At 45.1% G+C, this 25,244-nt stretch overlaps 1 protein-coding gene across 1 annotated transcript in view; it reads right to left on the reverse strand.

The window, feature by feature from the left end:
- The window catches only part of POLR1A (RNA polymerase I subunit A), a 1,786,762-nt gene that overhangs the window by 372,675 nt on the left and 1,388,843 nt on the right, over positions 1 to 25,244 (reverse strand). The window contains exon 25 of the mRNA XM_069632173.1: positions 1,970 to 2,137. Within this exon, the coding sequence (XP_069488274.1) occupies positions 1,970 to 2,137 (168 nt within the window). The remainder of the gene's footprint in view (positions 1 to 1,969; positions 2,138 to 25,244) is intronic.

Genomic DNA, 25,244 nt, shown 5'->3' on the forward strand with positions numbered 1-25,244 from the left:
AAGATGCCCTCCTTCTTAGTTTTAGTAGGGCAGCAGCTGGATGGAGGCCCCGATCATGGAGTGGAATGATCCCACCTCGTCTGGTGGGGAGAGTATGAGGAGCATCCCAATGCAGCAATTCATCGTCCGCCGGGACAAAGTCCTCAGTACTCGTGGCCGTATTCATCCTAGTACCCGCCTCTGGGTCCGCTGGAAGAGTTGGGGCCCAACATGGTGGAGGAGGGTTATATTGGATGGCGCTTCTTCATTTTAGGCAGCGGCTGATCCGGAGCCTGAGGCACCCTGGGTGCAGGTGCCAGAGGCAACCTCTGCTGAATCTCTGATAACAAGGCATGGCGAGTCAACAAAATAGCCATTCGTTGAACGCCAACCTTGGAGGACTGTTTCGGGGGCCTCCTCTGCCCCCCTTTTTTTCTCCCTGGGGGCTCTGAGGCGGGCCCTGGGCCGGTGTCTTCATCCCTTCAGTAGTGGTTGAACCCTTCGCCGATGCCTCTGCGGCGGTGTCACTTCGTGGTGGCAGGGACACTTTGCGCTGCTGGAGCCACCCTTATACGATCAGCGCCTATAGCTGCCGTAGCTGTAGTAGATGTCGACGAAATAGCTGACAAGGACTTTGTCAGTACCGGTTGAGCCTATTTGGGCTGCACGCCTTCTTCTACTCTTCCACCCTGGGCTTATCCGATTCCTCCCTTAGCTTATGTAGGTGGATGACTTCCTCTTTTAAGAGTAGCTCAATGGTAGGCTGGCTATGGAGATGGAAGGTGATGGTGATCATGGCCTATTTAACCTGGGACCTTATGGCAGCAGCGAATCCAGTGGACTCAGACTTGCAGCTCTTGGCCTCATCTTGGACCCCCACGAATGGGGTAACCTCAAAGGACTTAGACCTCTTTCCAGAGGAAGACCTATCCTCGGACCGACCAGGTGCTGGTCGGTCCATTACCCAGCTCGGAGCACAGGGCAGAGGCCTTGTTCGAGTTAAGCCATCCCGCCTGCCTACTATGCCTGATCCCCTTTGCCGGCAGATGAGGAAAAAAGCACACGGGCTCTTTGGAACAAAAATTTTACTTTTCTCATAAAAAATAGCTCAGTGAACAACTTGAGGACTCCAAACACTGAAACGTGTGGTACAAATCTGAAGATGGCTGCCAGAGGCAGGGCTTAGGGAGAGGACTGTCATTGGATGGGGGCAGTATGACACAGAGGACAGTGATTGGTTTAGAGGAGGAATACAGTTTTAAAGGGATAGATAAAAAGTGATTTTCTAGATAAAACCCACATAAAGAGACAGTTGCAAGCTATTATATGAGGAGTTAGCACTTTGGTGTATTAGCCATAAGCTATGGTCCACATTTTCAAATGTGGAAAACAAGAATGGGATGGGAGGCACCTTGCACAGATGTACAAAATCCCTGTATCCATAGTGATAATCTCAAATGTAGGTTATGCAAGATCCCATGGTGTGTAAAGGAGCATTACTAATAACTATAAAAGATGCTTCTGTGAAAGTGGGCATGTTGACATATTGCTCTACAATGTATATATATTTTCAAAAAGTATACTTGAAAACTATTTTTTAATATGAACCAGATAACAAAAGAAGTCACTATGTTGGTGTTTACTGGCCCATACATATAAATTCACTTGTGTTTATGAAACAGCTGGTACGACTCGGTTTTGTGTTTCTGGATAAAACAACGATAAGTGTGTGATAATCTGAACATTTACTCCAACTTTCTGGGTATCGTTCCTTTCCTTGCTCCCCCAATTCCAGTAACTCTTGGTTTGGGTCAGTTCGATCTATTCCTTGGACTAGAAATAGCAAATTCCTAGTTGAGAGCGGTTTACGGGGATAAAGTGCAGAGTTGATTTGAGACATGTTGGTTTAAAGCAAGCCTTAAAATTACTTTCATGTGGACAGAATTAGTTTAAAAGCTTCACAGTAAACAGAGCAACCAGAGTGTCCAACCTTGGAATACCCAGTGTGACGTTCATTTCACCACGGCCGGCAAAGTGGAAGGTGTTCAGTGTCATCTGTGTGGAAGGCTCTCCAATACTCTGAGCAGCCAGGAGACCGACAGCCTCTCCTGGGTCACACAGAGCCCTCTGCCACTTCAGATGGAGCAAGGTCTTCAACCTGAAAGAAAACAAGGGGAGAAACATGAAACAGTTTCCTAGTGGGTCTTCCCATGTTTCGAGCGATTTGCTCCAGCTCACTCACAGAAAGTTAGTTTAAAAAAAAAAAAGAAAACTTTACTTGGATGAGACTGTTAAAGTACATCGCATCAGGGAAACTAATGTGCTACTAAGGCATGTCCCAGTAAATGCAACATAATACGAATAGTGAAGCAAACTGTATATGATCAGCAAAACTGATCTGCGTAGAGAACACAGAGAAAACTATTACATACACATAAAATGACTGACATAATAAGCCTATATAAATTGCAACAAGCAACACAAAAACACTCTGGCCATATGAAAGCTATACAAATATAGAAATAATATACAACATAATTAAACACTAACTTGTTTCCTTTGCACAACGCTTGGCTCAAGACTCAGTACTAAAGCACAAGTACACAGGACGCGGCTTTCTATATGAAATAAGGAATTAGGTTACACACCCCCTATTTATCCTCACAGTAGCCCAATGGTAGAATAAAATGACAAAAGCCACTACAGGGCTTAGCATGCTTATAGGACACATCATTCCTGATGATGACCTCTAATAAAAGGGGCCTCAGGTACCTTTGCCTTGAAACCTGGTACCTGGGGCACAGATACAAAAAACGAAGAAATGTTTCAAGGATCATGGAAGGCGGTGATGTGGAGTAAGCTTCAGATGGGGCAGAGGGGAACGGGTAGCGGTGGACACATTACGAAACTGTATATGGGACTTGAAATGTATACTTGCTGTTCACCGTCTGGTTTACTTTTTGGTTGTTTGTTGAAATCAATAAATATTGTTTAAAAAAAAAAGAAAAAAAGTGTTTCAAGGATCAACCTGTTGGGACGTCCCCACTTAAAGGGGTACAGCCCCTTGCACCTCCTCTTCTCAGCCCCCACGCCGGGTGCTTCAATACGAACTTAGTATACAAGACCAGCTCTTCCCAGCGTTATCTCTGCCAGCTGTCGCCAATATCTTTACTTTGTTAGCGAACATCAGAGGATTCTATGAGGTTATGGTTTTCCCACTGGAAGTTGAATCCTACTTCAAGATTCACATGATTGAACTCAGCTACATCCCTGACACCAGCAGACTCAAGAGCTCTTTCATGTTGACTTGAACACCATCACCCTGCGAGGCCCAGATCATCAACTCCAAGGTTAGCAGATTAGAAACATGTAAAGGGCCTCAGTAAAACATGCATGGGGGGAGGGGCAGTCCTATCGAGCATTGACAATATGTTTAGAATTTTGCTGGAAAGAAAACATGTGCTCAGGCAGCGAGCGTCATACCTGACCGTTTTACTCGGCACAATCAGACCAATTAAAAAAATAAATTAGGTAGTAACAGGTATGCAAGGGCCTGACCCTTTATGCCACTGGTGCTGCTTAAGTGAGGTGCTCAGACCAGTAGCATCAGCACCACCTTTTACAAAGAGTCTCTCATCTGATACTGCTTGATGTAATGACCTGTTTGATCAAAATCTTTTCATTTACAGGATTTGCCAACTACAAAGCATGTTTGGATTAAAAGAAAAGTATGTACCTGTCTACAATGATGCCAGTAGGGACTGAGAACAACGTTTTTAAACCATAAAAATCCCCTTCTTCCTAGAATAAGGACCAAAATAATCTTGCTTCTAATCATCACCTTTAGTCTTGTGGTCCGGTACAATATGTGGCTTTGTAGATGCATACAAATAAGATACCATACCTGGGACACAGTTTTCAGTCTCTCCCTTATACTGGATATTTTGTTTTTAAATAATATCCCTTGATCTCCCTGCTTCTGAGTTGGTCAAATGGAAATCGCGAGTGCTTCTACTTTACCTTATACTAATGGTGTATAGATATGTGCTAAGGCAGTGGAATATATACAATTCCCTTTAAAAAGGAACCTCTTGTCTTACTATACATGCCTTGAGCGAAGCAACAGGTCAGCAGTGAAATTGACAGCATGGAGCTGTCGAACGTCTAAGATAAAGAGTGGACTTCACAGTGATAGTTTGCTTTAATAAGTGTGCTTTTATTTTTGTTCAAGATTGACATACTTCCCCTCCCCAACCCCCCATCAGCCAGATGCTAAAATCAAAGTGAAGTTAACATAAGATATTAGATTACATAACAAATTATAGATGGATAGAAATTAAGTACAGGGATATATTCCGCTGAGGGGTTCCAGGCGATATTTGACAGAAAGAAGAGCAAAGTATCTATGATGTGACTTGTAACTAAGAGGTAGAATACACACCGTAGTTGAAAGCTACACATCTTCAATGTTATGTTGTGTATGGCCCTGCACATCCATTTACTACCCTCTGCACTGCCCCCAATGAACAGCACTGCAGTGGCGAGTAGCGGCATGAGAGAATTCTATTAAACATAACAAAATATAAGATTCCTTTTCACTGCATTACCTGTAAAGTAGTTAAAAGAATTACCAGGCTGAGAAAATGCCTTACACCCTTGCTTGGATGTCATAACAAATGATTACGAATTCCATAATATTCTGCCAATAAATCACAGCAGGATGACAACATTCGGAATTCGAAATAATTGCTAATGCAATCCCATGGAAGCCACACACAAGTGCAAACATAATACTTGGGGCATGATAGAGAATATGACAAACAATGCAACAAACAAAAACGAAATGTGGTCATAGTTAGCTTGAGAAAGGAGAAATGTTTTCAAGATGTGTCATACATTGATCGCGGTCAATAAGCCGTCAGTAAGATGGCTGAGTGTGCTAAGAGCCCACCACAGGGTCCTGTTTACAATCTGCAGGCTACCAGTTACAATTGTAGTAGCTTCATTGGATCGCATTTGCGGATGATCTTATTCTTTTTGGTCGTACCCCAATCGGCCTTCGGCGCAAATTGGACATCTTTATGCAATTTGCTGTTAAACACAATCTTAAGGCCAACGGGTCAAAGTCAAAAATCATTGTTTTTTCTAAACAAAAACAGCCCAAAACGATGATGTGGCCTTTTGGAGGTGAACCGATTGAACTAGTTTCGTAGGTCAGATATTTAGGTTACAACCTTACTAATTCAACTTCTTTTAGTATGTGGAAACACTCACTGAGGGACAAGATCGCTCCCTTAATTCCACATATGAAACATTTACTTCACAAAGTCTGCAGCTTCTCGATTTTTTCCGCAGTGCGATACTATTTAATGAAATTGAACCTGTGCTTTTGCATGGTTTGGATCTTTCACTTCTGGATTTGGGGAACTTTGTGAATAAGCTGCAGGCTCAACTGTGGAAAGAGATGTTGTCTCTTGCAATGGACATTCCGAATTCGGTAATCCGGGTGAGTTGGCTCTAACCTCACTTAGAGCTAGATATCAATGGAGACAACTGCTCAGCTATTCAAAATTTCTCAAACTTGTACAAAACTCACTTTATGTTGAGCTAAATACTCTTATGAAGGAAAAGCAGATCCCTTCCTTAATAATTATGTGGGAACGATGACATACTTGCTTGATTCAATAGGGTCGAATGAGGAAGAATTACTCAACCGCCCAGGGGCAAGAAAACTTAAACCTTTTAGGTGTGATTGGATTTGATCCCTCGATTCTATTCATTCATATCGCACTTATATGGAATATGCAAAATCTCAGAGAAAAAGAGAGTATTTTTCCATGTATTTGTTGCGTTTCGCCTGTCCGAAAATGCGCTACCTCTATATGCGCTTTAAGCTTCTTCAGCTTCCCACTAGGGAAAGGACCATCCACTGGGGAGGACATTCTGCCTCATCTGTAACAACGGCAGATTGTCGGTTCTGCATTGGTTCAGATTCTATTGAAACCCTGAAACATTGGTTAATTGATTGCTCGGCTCTAGCATTCAAGAGAGACAGATATTTTAAACATAGGGTAAACATGGAATCACTAGTCTAAAACGAACTATTCTGGTCTAGGTTTATGTGGGGGGAAAATGTTTCTTTGATGCTCTCACTATGTCCATTTAGATCACTTTGGGGGTTAATAATTGTTTTTGCTCTGTATGAATTAATTATATTCTTAGATTGTATTCTCCTTAAGCGAAACTAGAGTATTTTGCAGGTTTCATTTGTGAATTGAATGTATTTTTTCTTATGTATGTTTTATATTGAACATTGTATTCTTTTAATTTTCTACATTTGTGTAAGGTTTAATGTAAACCAAATCACAATAAAAAAGTATTTTAAAAAAAAGACAATTCTAGTAGCTCTTCACCTTTCCAAGTTTGGTCAAAATGAGACAAATAACCATATTACCAATAATAATTGTATTATTAGTGACATTATGGCCAGGATCTCTACAGCCAATATTATGACTATTTGCATTATTATATGCAAGAGCCCTGGGACAGAAAGTTACAAAGTTAAGAGAGAGTGGGAGCATATATGGGGGAGGTGCTACAGAGCACAACAGAAGCTAAGGTGCGTACGAAGTAACATGACAAGAAAGGCAAACAAGAGATTAAAAAACAATGTGAATTCACATGGACAAGGGGAGCCTAATTGGTGAGCCTATCCAGAGGAGACAGGTTGTGAAATGTAACTGGAATAGGGCAAACAGCAGAATCCAAATACTTTAAAGCAGTGAGAGATACTAAGAGAAAGGCGGATAGAGTGGTTTCGGCATTAGTCGATACCTGGAGACATTTAAGGCAAGGTCAATAGTTTATTGGAAGAAACAGCAAGTAAGGAACATGTTTCTGTTTTTAATGGTTGAAAAGCTCATCTCAACTGACAAACGAGTTTGGAGCAACGTGAAATTGAAAATATTCATGCCAACTGTTTGTGCCATTCCATGGATGGACTTCTCTGCAAGGGATACAGGCTCACTACACTATCTCAAACCATGTGGAGTCTCTCTAGTCCAAGGGATGTACTGATGTTATGCATCAGAATAAAACTGTTCTGGAATATTTTGAAGTATGACTATAAAACATCCCTTTCTATTAATGGATCCACAACATTTTCAGAGAAGCCATTTTCTTCTGCTCAATTCATACATTTAGGTGCCACTCCTCACTGATCTGTTCCCACAATTAAAGACAACTGAACCAAACTTCTATTTTAAAAATGAATAGACAAAATAGATAGTCCCACCTTGATGCCAGGAAGAAATAATTAAGACAGAGACACGTTTCGAATAGCATGATGGATGCACTTCATGTTAAGCTGTGCACATATATTTTGAATCAAAACAAATGTTACTATGAAAACCTTCAAACAAAGGTTTTCTCCAAGTTGTAAATCCTGATATATTTAACCATTTAGTAAAGGTGTGATACAAATGGAATGAGGTAATTAGTACAAACATATTCAATGTAAAATGGGAAATAAATGATATATTTTAAACATAAATATTAATATCACAGGCAACCTATCTGAACACATGATTTGTCATAGAATCCACTGGAAAACTAAATGAATCATCCAACACCCCTATACTCATTCATCCATGTGCTCGTCATCTCTATTGTGATTACTGCAACTTCTTACTTTGCAACATCCTAGCAGTAGGTTCCAATCCAGAACATTGCTGCCCCACTCATTCATCAAACTGATAGCTTGTCGCCCGTTTGGCTTACCCTACACTCTATCTAATGGCATGTGTTTCAATTACCTTTCAGTCTTCTAAGGCCATAATCTGAAGTCCCATCTTGAATATCTCCCTTAATTGTCTATTCAACTACATCCCCGTGCACTCTTGGCATCATAAGACACATTTGCACACCACAATCCGCCCGCCCGTCGGACACGATCATATTGTACTCAAACCGTTCCCTTCATTCACTTTCCTATCTTTACAATATACCTGTACTCTACAGTGTTTTGGAGGTCCAGTAGTAAAACTACTGACTGTAAACACACACAAACACCAAACTGGGTATCTTTTATTATTCTCATTATATTCATTGAGCATGGAGCTAGCTTTAGGAAGTAACAAAGAGCTTTACAAATCATAGGGGGGGGGACACAGTGAGGCATGCAGAGATAGAAGGGAGTGGTGAGCTAGCAATGTGGGAGGGCAAGGGTGTGCAATTTGGCCACAAATGATACACATTCAACCAGGGGAGCAGATCGCTTAGTCTCAGGTAGTGTGGGAAGTGGATGGTGTGGATCTAGGTGTTAGGGATCTAACAACATATCTTACAATTATGTGTTTTATAAAAACAAAAAAAGCACTGCATCCAAAACGTTCACATACCATCATTTTCCCAGTAATCCCCCTAATGTCTCCTGCAATCCACTATATATTTATCCACTAACCATGTAGCTTCCTCAATCACTATATTTTTTTATTTGTTGGTGCTTATATAACTTTCCATTGGATTGCAATGGAAAGAGTTTCAAAGGTCAAGCTTGGAGTCTGTAAGAGGAGGGATCAGGTGACAATCTCAGCTAATCCTGATCACGGGAGGGGGACAGGTAGAAGGAAGGGGCAGAAAAAGGCGTGGGAAGAAAAACATGAGAGAACATTTACATTGCTAATCCAAAGCCCCATTTCCAGATCCTTACCAAGGGCAGGATAGAAAAAAACATACATAGTAAAGGTGAGGGAGATATGAAGAGTATCACCTTAAAACAGATTTCCTGGTGGGGCGTGGCCAGGAGCGCCAACGATGTGGCTGCTCCTCTGATGGCCTCCGTTCGGGACCCACGACATCCAGCAAAAAGCTAGACTTCCCGCGTTCACCCGGTAATGATTCCCCCATTAAAAGCAACATTAACGGCAGGGGCACCCCAGACGAGCCCTGGACCCCCGGGAACCCGTGAATCGGGCGAGATTGATACTCGCCCCCTGGCTCCAAGATGGCGGGCGAAAGAGGCTGACTCTGACTCGCAGGCGGAATGCTATGGGGGAAGCCCTCCTATGATCACAGCGGCTAAAGGACTGCTCGGAGGAGACCTGCTGTGGAGAGGGGCGGAGCAGAGGGTCTGCCTGGTCTGGATGAGGGTCGGCGACCGAGCAAAGCGATAGTCTCTCCCCCTTTCCCAACATATGTGGAGACCGCCGCGAGTCACCGTGAGCCTGCTGACCCCCTCCGCTGTGCGACGGACGAGGGGAACCACCATTTCCCGCCGAAAGCAGCTCTTACACTACTCTCCGGGTGACTGACGTTGGCAGCTCCTGGAACCCAGCGGTCTCCCCCGGGGCTGTCCTACCGTCTCCAGCCGGGGCCTGAAGCTGGGCTGTCTTGCCCCCCCCCCCGCTGGCGGCCCTGGAGCTCCGGAGAACATCAAGTGGTGAGAGGTGAGAGCCCAGCTGCAATTAAACTCACACATCCCGGCCCCCCCCCAACCATACCTGTTGGCGAATATAGCTTCCCGATCCAACGGCAGCCCCCAGCCAGGTGACCCTGTATGCTACTGCTGCGGCTCCGGATCTGGAGCAGCGCCGCCAATGGTTACTACCACTAGTGCTGTGTGCCTTCACGGATCCGGCAGCTTCCAGGGGCACCCCGGCCCATGTCGCACTAGTGCCGCCCCACAACCCAACATCAGATACATCGACCTGGGGGCCTCACCCCCTGGGCCCTCCGGTCTCCTTCAGCCGAGCTGCAGGACCTAAGCAGAGCACCACCCCAAAGTCTCCCTCGACTACCTGATAGCTATTACGTGGCTCCCCCTTGCTGACTCCTTGGTGGCGTGCCTACTCCGGACCCTCTGACCTGGTTATTCCTGGGGCGCCCGGCCCACTCTCCTGCCCCCGCTAGTTGGCGGATAGAGCATCCCACCCTCACCCAAACCCTGATTGTGACATTGGGGACTTGGCCCTGAGAAATGCTTGACAGTCTAGCCCAGGGTGCTCCTCACCACTAGCCACCAAGACCCTAGCAGGCCTAGAGCCCGGGGAGCCATTTTCTGGAACTCCCCTGGAGGGACCCCCGACTTTCAGAAACCTATAGCCAAGGCTCCCCTGCTAACATCATAGTCGCTGCATGCTTTCATCCGAGGAAATCTGACATCCACGGCCTGGTGATTCTGGACTGAGATAAGCTACCCTCTGGAACCAGAGGGCTCCCCCAGCGAAACCAAAGCTAGCGCAAAGGTCCCTGAGGGAGACGACAAGAACGATGACGAAACATCTCCACCATGCTGCGGGCAGCGGATAAGACCAAGAAACCGGACCCCCCAAACTCACTCCACAGAGGTCGTCCGAAGAGCAGGGAAAGCTGGCAACCAAGGAAGACACCCAGAGCTTCATGCTAGATATTAAAGCAGAGTTTAGATCCTGCATGACCGAGCTCACCGCGAAGCTAGAACAACAGACCAGAGGGTCACAGAGGCCGAGCAGAGGATAGGCAAGGGCGAGGACCTGACCCAGAACCAAAATGCAACCCTGGCGGAGATGCAAAGAGCGATCCAGGCTCTGCAGAACAGAAGCAAAATCCTGGAAGTTAAACAGGAGGACCTGGAAAACAGAGCCCGAAGGAACAATCTTCGTATTCGAGGGGTCCCCTCAACAGTGCAGGATAAAGACCTCCTGGAATACATCGGCAGCTTTTTTCAAGCCCTGCTCCCACTCACGGACAAAACCCAACTCATCCTGGACAGTACCCATAGGCTGCGCCCAAGGCGGGGAGTGGACTCGGACGGCCCACTGGATGTGATAGCAAGGGTTCATTTTTACTCCACCAAGGAAGCCATCTTGGCAATAAGCCGCACCAAGGATGAGCTATCCTTTCAGGGCACCTCGCTCCAGATTTATCAAGACCTCTCCCTGATAACTTTACAAAAAAGAAGAGCCCTCAAACCCTTAGCCCTATTCCCCCTGAACCAGCAGGTCCGGTACCAATGGCTATTCCCCACTGCGCTCCAATTGACCTATCAAGGAACCCAACGCTCAATAAGCCACCTGGAAGATGCAGAATCTATTCTTCATCCAGTCTCTCCCGGGAGCTCTCCCACTCGTAGTCCACGCCACTCGCCGGAGGAGTCAAGCCAGCCCCCCCAGAAGCAGCCTCAACCCACTTGGTCCAAGGGACAGAGGCGCCGGAAGATGAGATAGACCTGCATTGACCTACGATCGGGAATCGACTAGCCGCAAAACTACAAAAGGAAATAACAATGCCGCGGGCCCCGAGCGGTCCATACCCCACTCCGAGGTGTATGCCATCTATTTACCCTTGGAGGCAAACTCAGTTATGTTCTATTGTTCCGGCCCCGTTGGCCATGGGAATTGCCGAACAGGAAAAAACGGCCTCCCACATCACCACAAGTTTACCCTCCGTTGGAGAGGTCATAGAACTCAACCACAGGAGATCTGCGCCAACGCCAAACCCATCCATGATGACTGAAACCCACCCCACCCCACCCCCCAGGTACAGTCCAAAAGGAGCCGGGGGATGCCTGCAAGTCCCCTCAACCGCACTAAAAACTGTTCCTAACGATAAACGTCAGAGGCTTAAACTCCCCGCAGAAGAGGAAATCCACATTGCGATGCCTGCAGAACGATGCCGCCTCGGTCGTTTTCCTCCAAGAGACTCACCTGATCCCAGCAGACTTCACCCGGCTCCGCGATGGACAATCCCGTTGCAGTTCTTGGCATCAAATGGCACCAAGAAAGGTGGGGTGGCGGTGCTCTTCGCCAAGGCTCTCAAACCCCAAATCCTGGACACTTTACTCTGCCCGGAGGGCCATTTCATAGTGGTCAAATGCTGGATCTATGATCAACTCTATTCACTCGTTTCGGTTTACGCTCCAAACGACAACCAAGAGGAGTTCTACTTAGCCCTGGAAGAAACCCTCTCACGATTTGTCGAGGGCCAGACGATTGTCGGGGAGATTTCAACGGAGTGCCAGACCCAATCAAAGATAAATCACACCCTCCGGCTCGCAAAGATTTTAGCTTGGCGGTAGCCCTTCTCAAATTATTCAGAACCCTAGATGTGGTGGACACATGGAGAGTTCTGCATCCGGAGGACAGAGACTTCTCATTCTATTCCTATGTGCATAGAACCTACTCTCGCATTGACCTTCTCCTGGCCTCCGCTCGACGATGTGCCCATTGGTCCTAGGGTGCTGTCAGATCACGCCCCGATCATTGTAACGACCCTGACCCGGCCCCAAGACGCAAGTGGACCCTATATGATCCAATCCTAGGGGACATGTCATTGAGAGACATGGTGGTGAGGTCTATTAAGGAGTTCTTTAAGGAAAACAAAAACAAAGACACCTCCCCAGCTATCACTTGGGACGCAATGAAGGCGGTAATGAGAGGAGTCCTCATCTCTCAAGGAGCAGCTTACCATACAAGGAAGCGGCAAGCCCGCCAGATCCTGGAGGACGAAGTACAGAAAGCGGAAGCAGTGTGTAAAGCAAAAAACTGGACCCCCCGAACCCACCGAGCCCTACAAACAGACCGGAAAAAGCTCAAAGCACACTATGCGGAAGACACGGCCCAGCTCCTAGACAGGACAAAGCAAAGCTACTACGCCAGAGGGAATAAGGCAAACAAATTCCTGGTGGAGAAGTTAGCGAAGGTCAGAAAGAGAAACACCATTTTAGGCCTTCGTGACTCCCAAGGCAGAGTTCAATTTGTAGACAGTGACAAACTACGTCTAGCAGCGGCCCACCTTACAGACACGATGTCGGCATCCCCAAGATCGCACGAAGAGCAACAAACCTACCTGCGAGAAGCAGCCCTCCCTCATTTCACTCCCTCGATAAGAGACGAGCTAGAGGCCCCGATCACATGCAAGGAGGTCAACGTCACCATCAAGAGTCTCAAACCAAGAGCCCGGGACCAGACGGGCACTCGACCCGATTCTATAAAACCTTCCGTCTTCAGCTGTTGACCCCCCTGACAATGCTTTTTAACTCCTTTGCCGTCTCAGGGACGATTACCCCAACAATGCAAGAGTCGATCACAGTCCTGGCTCTTAAGCCGGGAAAAGACCCCAGAGATAATTCGGCGTATAGACCCATCTCCTTACTAAACCTGGAGGCTAATATATACTCGAAAGTCCTGGCAAACCGACTGGCGAGAGAACTCCCGGACATCATAGACCCGGACTAGACAGGATTCATAATAAACAGAGCCACTACAGACAACACACACAGGGTCCTTAATTTGATTGAGGTCGCAAATCTATATTAGCAGAAATTAGCAGTGCTAGCCTTGGAAGCAACCAAGGCCTTAGATAAAGTAGATTGGTTGTTCCTCCGACTCACCTTGGAATCTTTCCACTTCGGACCCTCATTTCAAAACTGATCCTAGAGAAATACCAAACCCCAAAAACCCTTCTCCGGGTCAACGGCCTGCTGTCCAGTCCAATCCCCTTAACATGTGGAACCAGGCAGGGATGTCCCCTATGCCTCTTGCTCTTCGCCCTGGCTATGGAACCCCTGGCACAACAAATCCACCTCAAGCCCAGAATTAAGGCCTCCAAGTGAGCCCCTTTGAGCACAAGATTGCGCTATACGCGGACGATGTGATGTTAACCATAACGGACACCTCTCAGTCATTGAAGTCCTCTCTAGCGGACATTCATAGATTTGGAATGGTATCGGGGGTCGCTATTAACTTTGCAAAATCATCAGCCCTAGGGGTAAGACTGGAATCAGAAGATAAAGTATCCTTTAGATCCCATTGCACGATCCAATTGAGCGAAAAGTCTATTCCGTACCTAGGGATACAGATTCCTTCTCGCTCGGAAGATACCCATCGGGTAAATTTTCCCCGTTATTCAGGATCCTGGAGGGGGACCTCGATCGCTGGCTCTCACAAGAGATTTCGCTACTGGGCCGCATTGCAGCGTGTAAAATGAACCTTCTCCCACGGCTCCTGTATGCTTGTTCAGCCCTTCCTGTCATGATTCCCCCCCCCGCTCCAATGCCTCCAGAGAAAGGTATTGCGCTTTATCTGGAAAGGTAAAAAATCAAGGATCCCACTAAGAACGATGCTAAGCAGCCCAAGCTTGGGAGACCTGGGGTCCCCGATCTCCAGAAATATCAGAAAGCAGTGCAGCTAGCTCACACTCGAGCTTGGACCATCAGCTCGAGGTGCCCCAGATGGGCAGAGATTGAACAATCCGGCTTACCCCTTCCCCTCCGCTTCCTGCTGCACCTCCCACCCGCCCTACGGAGGACTTGGCCGGCCATCCTGTCCTCCACTAAGCACACCTTAAAAGCATGAGTGTGTGCGCGTAAATATAGAAGCATCCCGAGAGTCCTGAGCCTATCCGCCCCAGTGTTTTATAACTCTGCCTTTGCACCAGGAGCCTGCCCCTCGAACTTCAAAAACTAGATCGCTGGGGGCCTTAACTCCCTGGGTCAGCTATTTTGAGAGGAGTCAACCACTCACCTTCGAACAATGTAAGAGAGCCTTTCGCCTAGCGGAAACTGTTAGGTTTTCATAGGCGCAACTACGACATTGGTGCTCGCACCCATCGACCCGCTTGGTGGCCACTCGGGAACTGGACCCCATAGAACTGTCCATCGTGGATCCGCCAAACCGAGGACGAATCTCGACAATATATAAACTATTGCAGACAAACTTTCTTGTCACTAAATCAACCTATATGCCACAACGGGAAGCAGACTTAGGACACCCAATAGAGGACCAGTCCTGGGTAGAAATCTGGTCGCGAACACGATCGTCCTCCTTCTGCATCACTAACCGGGATTGTGCGCATAAATTACTTTTAAGGTGTTACTACCCCCCGCTCAGACTACACCACTTCAATCAGGCCTTGGACCCCCCGATGTTGGCACCGCTTTGGCCTTCCATAGCTGATATTTTCAGGATTACACTGCTGCTAGACCCAGTCCCGATCCTGGGTATATATCCAAGATCTGGCAGAGGGGCGACCCTCATAACTCATCTTCTCCTACCCGCAAAGATCACAGTGGCACGAACTTGGAAATCCCCGGAAGGCCCCTTAATGATCCTGTGGTGGCTAAAGCTCTGGGACATCTTTATAGTGGAAAAATTCACAGCGGCAAACAGAGGCCTCCTTCATCGCTTCACGAACATCTGGTCACCTGTGATAGACTATGACCAGAACTACCCTGCACTAACATTTAAGCCTCGTTTAGTAGCGAATGCCCTACTGGCCGAGAACGGGGTCGGAGTAAAAGGATCCAAGGAACGTGAACTAGACAACAATTGAAGGGAGGGGGAGGAGGGAAAGCTTAAGGGAATGTGCTAAGATGGCTTAATAAATTGCAAAGATTCAATATGCTGTAATGTATGATTCTCCTGTGTGTTGATCAAAAATAAACAAGTTAAAAAAAAAAAAAAATCCTAGTGTTGTGTGGAGAGGGAGTGAGAGGACAGCATTATCAAGTAAGTAAAACAATAGCAACTAGCAGTGTACAAACAACTATAATAATGTAGCATATTTGCAATGGGCAGCAACAATTCCAGAAAGTTTGCAAGTCGGGTAGTGTCAAACTGTACTGACCAACAAAGATTCCAAACCCACAGTCATGAAAACCACAGGCTAGTGATTTGACCAAGTCCATATGGTCACATTTCTAAAGTGGGAAGAGTTGAGACCAAATTCTTTGCTTCCTGAGGATTGAGATTGGATTTATTAGGTTTGATGGGGAGGCTATGTAATGCAGGAAGTCAGCTGTGGGTAAGTGGTGATTGTGAGACTACTGTGAGAAAAGGGGGCTGTTATAAAGCAGTACCTGCTAGGGTCTAGGTGTTACTGAGGGGGAGTGGGAGCTTGCAAACCCATAGCACCATTTGTCATTGCCCTTCATAAGCCTAGCTGCTGTGATGTTTAATGGCAGAGTATGTGACCTGTATATACACAAAATAGAATTATTTCACTGTTGGTGCATTATGCATATTTTATAAATTGTTCCAATCAAATCATGGTATATTGGGAGAGTGCTTTTTTGTGCTTTTCTAAATTCTTCCATATGCATTTCAATTTATAAGTTGTTTTGTCTTAGTTACCCACCACAAAATTGGACTGTAGATGTATTAATTGTTGAACACATTTTTATGAATTATGGTACATTCATATACCACATTGCAATACTTACAATATAAAACAGACATTATGTGCGCATTAATTCCATCATCTCCAGATAATCCAATTTAAATATGTATATGTTACCATCAATGACTTGTCTTATTTTGTGTATATATTGATTTTGGATCCTTGATTCACTGGGTTTTAGGTCCAATCCAGTATTTTTTATATAGGTTTATAAATAGCATGCTGCTGGTGGGACCATAAAAAACCAGCTCAGAATGGCTGAGAATGAGTGTTTAGCTTATACTGATGAATGATATCTGGAGTCGTTCTTTAATGGGTGACACCGAAAGGTGGCTGATAATGTTTTTAAATTTAAGAAGAAAATTGTTAAAACAGAATTGATGGAAAAATAATGTTGGAATATTTGAAAGCTAAAATTATTCCTGCTGGCATCCAAGTCAAGAACATTCCAAGAGTGTTGTTTGAGGATCCCCAATGAATTAACCAATTTAGTGGCATTCGTAACAAATGTTCCCAGGAAAGGCTCACTTTAATCATGGAAAGAGCGCAACGATTAACAGCCAAATATATACAAGTGTTAGATGACAGGACTTGATTGCAAATGCCAAAATATTGTTAGAGGATAACTATTGAAAAGTTCAAGATGGACACGTTAAATCAGAAACTAGATAAACTCAAAAAAGATATTAAGAATTTCTATAAATAGATTGTGTATATATACCTAAGGGAAAGAGAACATCAAAATACACAAAACCCTAATTGGGGAAGACCACATAGAAAATGTGTCATCTTTTCAGATACTTCAGAAAGCACCGGGTGAACAGATGAAAAGGATTATCAAGCGCAATTGGCATATATTAAACGATAATGCCTACACAAACAAGATACCATCATTTGCCTTGAAAAGAGGCAAAACCATAAAATATTCATTAGTCAGAACATACATTGAACCACAAACCCCACATTGAGAGAAGCGTGAGGTTTACCACACATTTGGGGATATTATACATGTGGTAGCTGTTCCTCATTCCCTTTAACCTCCATCTCCAAAATATTTTAAGTGTGAATGTGGGTTCCATTCAAATTGTAATTCAAAGAACACGATATACAGTATATCATGCCCCGGCAATTATTTATGTATAGGATATACAACCAGAAAACATTCTATTCGATTAAATGAACACAGGTATCACTTAAGAATAAGTAGAACCTTCAACAAAACCTGAACATTTTTCCAAAGATCACATAACATGACAGACTTAAAATGGAACATTATTGAAAAAATATCACTATCGCAGAGGAAAGGCAACGTAATTCATATACTAAGGACAAGAGGGAAATACTGGATGCTTTTATCTAACTCCATTAGAGAGGGCCAGAATGATTTGAGATGAGTTTGTATACTAACCCCTAAAACATAGCACAATTAAGTCTCCATTTATAACCCAATTTAAAATCATGAGAACTATTAATGTTTTAGGTTGCAGCCCTGATATCCCCTGGGCAAAATGTTTTAGATCCAACAAACTGTATTCATAGATTAAATATCGATAAAATCATTTTGGTGAAGCACAACACCAACACATTATTAGTGCAACAATCTTTAGATACACAGTTTGTCAATTACTGCACCATTCAGCACATACTTATGACATAGTGGGTCTCATCACGCCAGTATATATCACACGATTCTAAAAGATGGAGACCGCCTTGGAACAACATGTTCTAGATGCGCAATAACTAATACTTTTTAGATGCAGATTTGAGTTGGGACAAAGAACAGGCACTCAACGACATCTGCAGCGTCCAAACTTTTTTTGAATTAAATGATATCATCCAGAGTTAGTCAGGCATATAATCCTACTGTATCAACAAAATATTCAAATCTCAATAGCATTGGCGACATTCACAATAGCTACCGGTGCTGCTGTTCCTTTGTATTTGCAGTTGGAGGGGATTCGCATTCATAAAAATTGAATGAAACAAAACTACGAGATCAAGGGCCAGGATCACCCTCGCCCTTTTCACTACAGGTCAAATTTCCAATTAGCATACACATACCCATATAGTTTTACCATGTTCAGTGCTTTCCATGGTAAAAGAATATACATTGAAATAATTGGTGATAGTTCTCATGATCTTATATTGGCATAGTCATTTTCCAAATGATTTGAGGTAGGAAAGCAGGCAACTTTGTTTTCACTCTAAATAGTGTTTGGGGATGATTAGGCATTAAACAGGAGTAATACAACTTGGTATCTGCAGAAAAACTAAAAAAGAAAACATCGTATTTCGAAATGACTGCATCTTTTTTGCAATCATTTCGGCAATTTTGGGATTTTTAAAAAAAATAAATAGGGGTGGGGTGGGGCAAGGTGTTCTGTCCCTAAGTGGGGTCTTCAGGTATAAAGATACTCTGGACGCCAGGAAATCTTCATGTTATTTTAATCAGATGGTACATGAGGAGATTCAGTCATAAGAGCAGAGCGGAGCCCACTGGCTCCCACCACCCAGGCAACATCATGTCAACAGCCTTGGGTGGAACACTCACCATACAGCATTCCACTCAATCATACCCAAACACTCCATCAGTGATATCACAACACAAGCACCCCGCATACATACAGGCAGGAGACTAGGAGACTAGCAACCCTAACAACCCTCTTCCTTCAGCCAAAGAACTCTAACACAAGGCAAATAGTTAAGGTGGGGACAAGAGGTGGGGCAGGGGGACCCCCCCCCGCAATTTTACAAAAAACACAGTAATTGCAAAATGTGATGTTTTCACGTATATCCATACCACTCAGCATGTCGGAGCAAGAGAGAGATTGTTCATCTAGGCAGATAACTTTGTGACATGAATACTACATGTAGAATGGAGCATATTAGTCATACTTTGTGTTATATTGACTTCAAAGAGCTTAATTCCAGATTTATTTTGGAACATCAATTTTCTAACCAAATACCCAGAAGAAGAGGAGGGAGGGTGGACAGCTCCAAAGATTCTTCGCTCGGGTAGTGTGGTGATATGGAATGAGGAGTCTGACCAAGTGGAGCCATGTTTGTTGCTACAAACTTTAAGAAACCATAATAAATGCCCTCGAGGTGGTTTCCCTATCTCAACAAAACTTAAACTCGGGTCTGTCAGGAATTCTATGATGTCCAAAGCAATGGTACCGTCCTAGTCAAACTCCTATTTTATCCCTTTGACAAACACAAATCACTAAGCTAATGGAACAGTTATTATTCTGGTAACCCTAGGTCTCCTAGGGGCAACCAGACGTGGTCTCCCTCTCACTGTGCTTAGAGAGGCATCAGCTTCACCTCACTGATGATCCCCAACAAGGGTGAAACACGTGTATGGGGTTGCTGGTGGTACTCTCGTTCAGGTTGGAATTGCCATTGCATTTCGGTGCTGGACTGCCCCTGGGCAGGACAAAGACTGATATGCAATTGGATATGTCCCATCTGTGAAAGGCACAGTGAGTAAAAGCAGTGGCTGTGAACTCTCAAGTGGTTAATAACCACTGAACAGGTTATCAGGCCTTGTTCTGTCGAGAGAGGGGCGCCCGCTACCTTTGCAAACTAAATTTCAAGGAACCTGGGATTGGTAACCCTAGGTCTCCTGGGGGCAACCAGACGTGGTCTCCCTCTCACTTTGCTTAGAGAGGCATCAGCTTCACCTCACTGATGATCCCCAACAAGGGTGAAACACGTGTATGGGGTTGCTGGTGGTACTCTCGTTCAGGTTGGAATTGCCATTGCATTTCGGTGCTGGACTGCCTCTGGGCAGGACAAAGACTGAAATGCAAATGGATATTTCCCATCTGTGAAAGGAACAGTGAGTAAAAGCAGTGGCTGTGAACTCTCAAGTGGTTAATAACCACTGAACAGGTTATCAGGCCTTGTTCTGTCGAGAGAGGGGCGCCCGCTACCTTTGCAAACTACAGTTATTATTCTAACCCAGGAGAATAACTCCCTTCTCCTGGGTAAAAGTATCTCACAGTTTGTGTTTCACAATGTTCCACGACTATCACAGGACTAAGAGAATGGCTCCCTTCTCCTAGTTTACAACAAGCATTTAGAAGCCTTTTCTTGACTTGAATACTGTCTTAGAACTTGTCCCCACCAGGACGAGGGAGAAGCTCCCTGAGCTCTTCTTGACTCTTCAATGTTTTCTTGAGTTACTTCCATTTTAGATTCTTCATTAATTCCTTAAGAACTCTCCACGGATTTAGTATTATCTTTTCGGGAAGTCTGTCCTTCAACTTGTGTCCACCGGGACGAGGGAGAGACTCCCGACCTCTCCTTGACTTTTCAACGCTATACCACTCTTCTTCAAACTGCCCCCCACCAGGGCGAGGAAGAGGCTCCCAGTGTCCTTCTGGACTCTTCAATGTTACCGTCTTATGGAACTGACCAGGGAGTTGCCTCACAAAATGATCCTATTCTCTCTTGTCTTCTGGTTTTGAATTCTCAAGTTTTCCCGGCCCCCTCCCGCACTTACTAGTTTAGTTTAGTTTCTTTATTTATATCGCGTGCCGAACCCGGAGGTAACTGGGCACCGGAGACTTAAAGGGAGTTACAGCAGAGTAAATACATAAAAGCAGAGAATAGACATACAAGATAATGGCATTAAGTGCAGATGAGCGGGTTACATGGTGGTCGATAGGCAGACGCAGGATAAGATACTACCGTTCGCATTACCTTCTCTCAGGGAACTCTTCACCGGTTTCCCTAGGAGTCGCTGGTTTGTTCTGTTCTTTCTTTTTCTGTTCCTCATTGGCACGCTCGACTTCGCGGCCCATTCCTGCTGGCAGTCTGGGTGTAAGTTTCGGACAGATCGGTCCACCCGTTACAGGTCACGCAACCCCCACAATTATTTGTATTTCCCATGCAATCTCCTACGCGGCTCTACAGTAGGCTAGTGGTGGTGGTCTCGGCATAGTTCTCCGACCGCATGGTCCACCCACCTCAAGTCACACCACCACCACTGACTCAACTTCAAAGTTATCGACTTCCAGCCGACGAATAAGATGCTTTCCTTGCGTCCCTCGGTTCGTTCTCATCACTCCACAATGCTGCTTTGATACAGCCTTTGAACGCCCCGATTCCAACTCACTGGCTTTATGGCAGCCTCCTAGCTCACCGACATCTCCTTCCGGTTGGTGTTCTCCTTGTCTTCCTTTACTGTTTAGGTTAAGTAGCTGGGACTGCCACAGCGTAACACCAGTTTGATTGACAATAGCTGGTTGAATTCTCTTCACCCTTGATGGTAGCGTTCTTAGGGTTCTTCTTCATTCCAGTACCTATCATAGTGAGACTGTCTGAAACATTACAGTAACACATTGTCTTGGAATTTACCATAGGGTTGAAGCCTATTTAACCCTTTTTGCTGTTCTTTCCATTTTAGTTATCTTGAACAGGTGTTCCAGATATGGGGGTCAACAGTGGTTACATGCATCCTTTGGTACTTTTAGTAGGCAAGAGTTACAAGACATTGGTATAGATTGGTATAGATGCCGCAGGGTGGTAGCATGAATATGAAACTCAATGGTGAACATACATCATTCAGAACTTTCACTGAGGTTTTGTCAGAAACCTCAGGGGACATCAGGCCAACTGAAAAAAAGGAGATGCAGGTGCTTAGTTGACATGGGCAGGAACAGGGCCAGAAACAGCATGGTCAGACTAGGGCAACCACGCCATGCTCTTCAACACTGGCAGAATTAAAAGAAGCACTAAACTATCAGCCAAATACAAGTAGTCCCTCTGCTTGGCCCATTAGCCCCACTCTCATTTGAGCAAAGTGCAGACATTCATTTATCTGTGCATCATGGCAGTTCACAGCAGCTGAAACTATCATTGAGTGATTGAGTGGGTCATTTAGAGGCAGATGCCTGCTGGGAGTTGACTGCTCCCTCTGAGCTCAGCATTTGACAGTGGCACTCTGTACTCCCTTGGCATACCTTGGCCACTTTTAAACCTGTTAATCACTCTGTGGTGGGATTGAACCATATGGGTGAGGTTACTTCACCCGTCGCTAGCCATCACGCCATCTCTTGACATCCCCCCCCCCAGAACCCATCCACATGCCCGATCCTCATGGGTTACTTCTACCAGAGCCTGGCCAGCCATGCTAAGCCTTATCGTGGCCAAATGCACACACACATTTTTATTCCTACACTAACACACTGTATTTCGGTCCTCCAAGGGCGTTCCCACTACCATCGCTTTGAAACGATAATTGTATTGTATTTGCACAAAGCCTAAGGGCACCTAGGCGCTAGTTACAGAAGTACAGGGTAAAGTTCAAAGGTGCAAGAATACGCATATGGTACAACATATAATACATACTGGCGCAGCATCACCTCTTGGTGCGGGGGGCTGCTTCATGCATACAGACAGGCAAAGATGTCAAAATTGGTAAATGTATACGTACTGGCGCAGCCTCACCTCATGGGGCAGGGGGCTACTTCATGCATGCAGACAGGCAGAAAGTTGCAGTAGGTGAATGTATGCATACTGGCGCAACCTCACCTCATGGTGCAGGGGGTTACTTCATGCATGCAGACAGGCATAAAGTTGCAATAGGTAAATGTATGCATACTAGTGCAGCCTAACCTCATGGTGGGGGGGATACTTCATGCATGCAGACAGGCAAAGAGTTGCGATAAGTCGGGTAGGTTATCAGGTACCGTAAGGCCACGCCATGGGTTCTGGCGCTACATCGGTAGAGCAGGAAGGTTGCAAGTAAAATTTGTTTGCAGCAAAATGCTGATAGAGGCAAAGTAAGTAGGTTACAGGTCGTCAGCAACGTCTGGCAAAAGCTTCACCTTCTGGTGAAGGGGGGCTAGTTCAGGAGTACAAGCGTAATAGGCAAAAATGGTTAGGTGTAAAACAGCGTTTTGCACACTAAGTTAGAAAACAAGCATATTAGGTGGATGCGTAATAGGCAAAGCAAGATTAAACGCATAATGCAATAATAATGGTAAAAGGTGCTATATAAATGACAAGTACAATACAATACAATCTAGTGTGTCCTTTGGAGTTAGGGAAGGGTGTCTGCTGATGCCACTATTATTTAATTGATATGCCAGAACTCTGTCATTAGAGCTAATTGAACTAACAAATGACATGCCCAGAATAGCAGGTAAAAACATATGAATCCTTTCCTATGCAGATGCCGTTCTATTGGCCCGTACCCCAAAGGCTCTTCAGAAACCTATTTCCAGATATGGCAGATATATGGAAGCTACAGATCTGTCCCTGAATTCTGATAAATCTTTTTTTTTTAAACTCTTTTTTATTAGTGGTCACGTATAGGCTGTTACACCACAGCACATCTGTTTAACCGTTACATCAAGAGTAAAATATCTGTTACATTTCACATAGCAATATTATGACAAGTCAGCATCAGTAATCATATTACATAGGTAGAATCTGAACGGGCCCCAAATGTCCTTAGGTCTGCATGCCGAGGGTCGGGTTACAACAAACTGTTCCTCTGATTCGTTGACCAGTGTCAATTCTTGTAGGAATTGGTTCATGGTGGGCGGAAGAGAACTTTTCCATTTCTGTAAAATACATTTTTTGGCAATAGCGCATGAAATGTTAAATAATCTTCTAATTTTTTCTGACTGCTTGCCAATGTCCCCAAATAAGTACTTCTGAGGAGTCAAATCGGGGGGCACCTCAGTGATTTCTTCCAGCAGCTCAGCCACCAACCCTCCAGAATCCCCTCAGTCCCAGTACATGTGAAAGGATCCAGCCTGAGGAGCATTACATTTAGGACAAGCGTCAGAGGTGTCTGGTGTAAACCTTGCGATTTTGGCCGCTGAATAATGTAGCCTGTTCAGGATTTTAAATTGGATCACCCTTAGGCCAGCATTAAGCGAGACCTTCTTGGATAACGCACAATAACTGGCCCATTTCTTTTCTTCAATGGGCCCCTGTAAATCTGCTTCCCACTGCTCCTTTATCTGATTCAATGTGGGGTTATGAGCTTGAACAGCTGTGTATAACCTAGAAATCCCCAGGCCATTTTTAGATGTTACTAACTGCACACATGGATGAGGTGGGGGTTTGTCCGGGAAGAGAGGCCATCTCTTCTGGAATGCAGACCTCATACGGTAATATTGCAAAGTTTTAAGGGGTCCACCCCCCAGTGCCCTCAGAAAGAGACCCCGGTCCACAAAAACACCATTAACAAACATGTCACCCAGCTCAATTTCCCCGTTAGGGTCCCAGGACTCCTGTAGGTTAGCGTCATGCATGGGGGGTATACCCGGGAGGTCCCAAAGCGGTACCTCTGGATTGTAGGGGACCTCCAATCCCAGCCTCTTGAATATAGCCATCCATGCCCTGACTGTACAGCTAACCGGATTATATGCACATGTGTCTTTATACTTTGGATCAAAAATAACTGATTGTATATTCGTGGGATGTGTGGTATGTTCCTCTAACCATGCATGGGGTGTACTGTTCTCGTCATTATACCAATATCTCGCAAATTGGGCTTGGGAGACATAATAATAAAGCTCGAAATCGGAAGCCGCTATCCCTCCCGAGGAATAGGGTTCTGTCATTTTCTCCCAGCTAATCCTAGCTGTCTTACCGTTCCAAAGAAACGTTACCACCATGGATCTGAGCTTGGAGAACAAGGCCCTACCCGGCCATATAGGAATAGTATAAAAGTTTAGGGAGGACCACCATTTTAAGAATGGCAACACGGCCGGCTATGGAGATTGGGAGCCGTCCCCAAATCTGAAGCTTGGCGCCTAAGGCCTGCAGGGAGCCCTCATGGTTATCTGCATAGAGTGTGAGCTTGTTCCTGGAGACCAGTATTCCCAGGTATCTAATGTGGTCTCCGGATCACTTGAGTCCCCCTGTGTCTGTAGGGCATCGGGTGGCAGGTGTTAGAGGGAATATTTCCGATTTGGACATATTTATAGTATACCCAGAATAGTCTGCAAACCCCTGGATCTCTGTCATGATGGGTGTTATATTTACCTCAGGCTCCCTGATATATAGCAATGTGTCATCCGCGTAAAGCGAGATTAGTTGGGTGTGTAACGCTCACCTGATTCTCGCAGCGGTGCCGGTCTTGA

Source organism: Ambystoma mexicanum, chromosome 6q (assembly GCF_040938575.1).
Source record: "Ambystoma mexicanum isolate Mex_15411 chromosome 6q, UKY_AmexF1_1, whole genome shotgun sequence".
Taxonomy (NCBI): Eukaryota; Metazoa; Chordata; class Amphibia; order Caudata; family Ambystomatidae; genus Ambystoma; species Ambystoma mexicanum.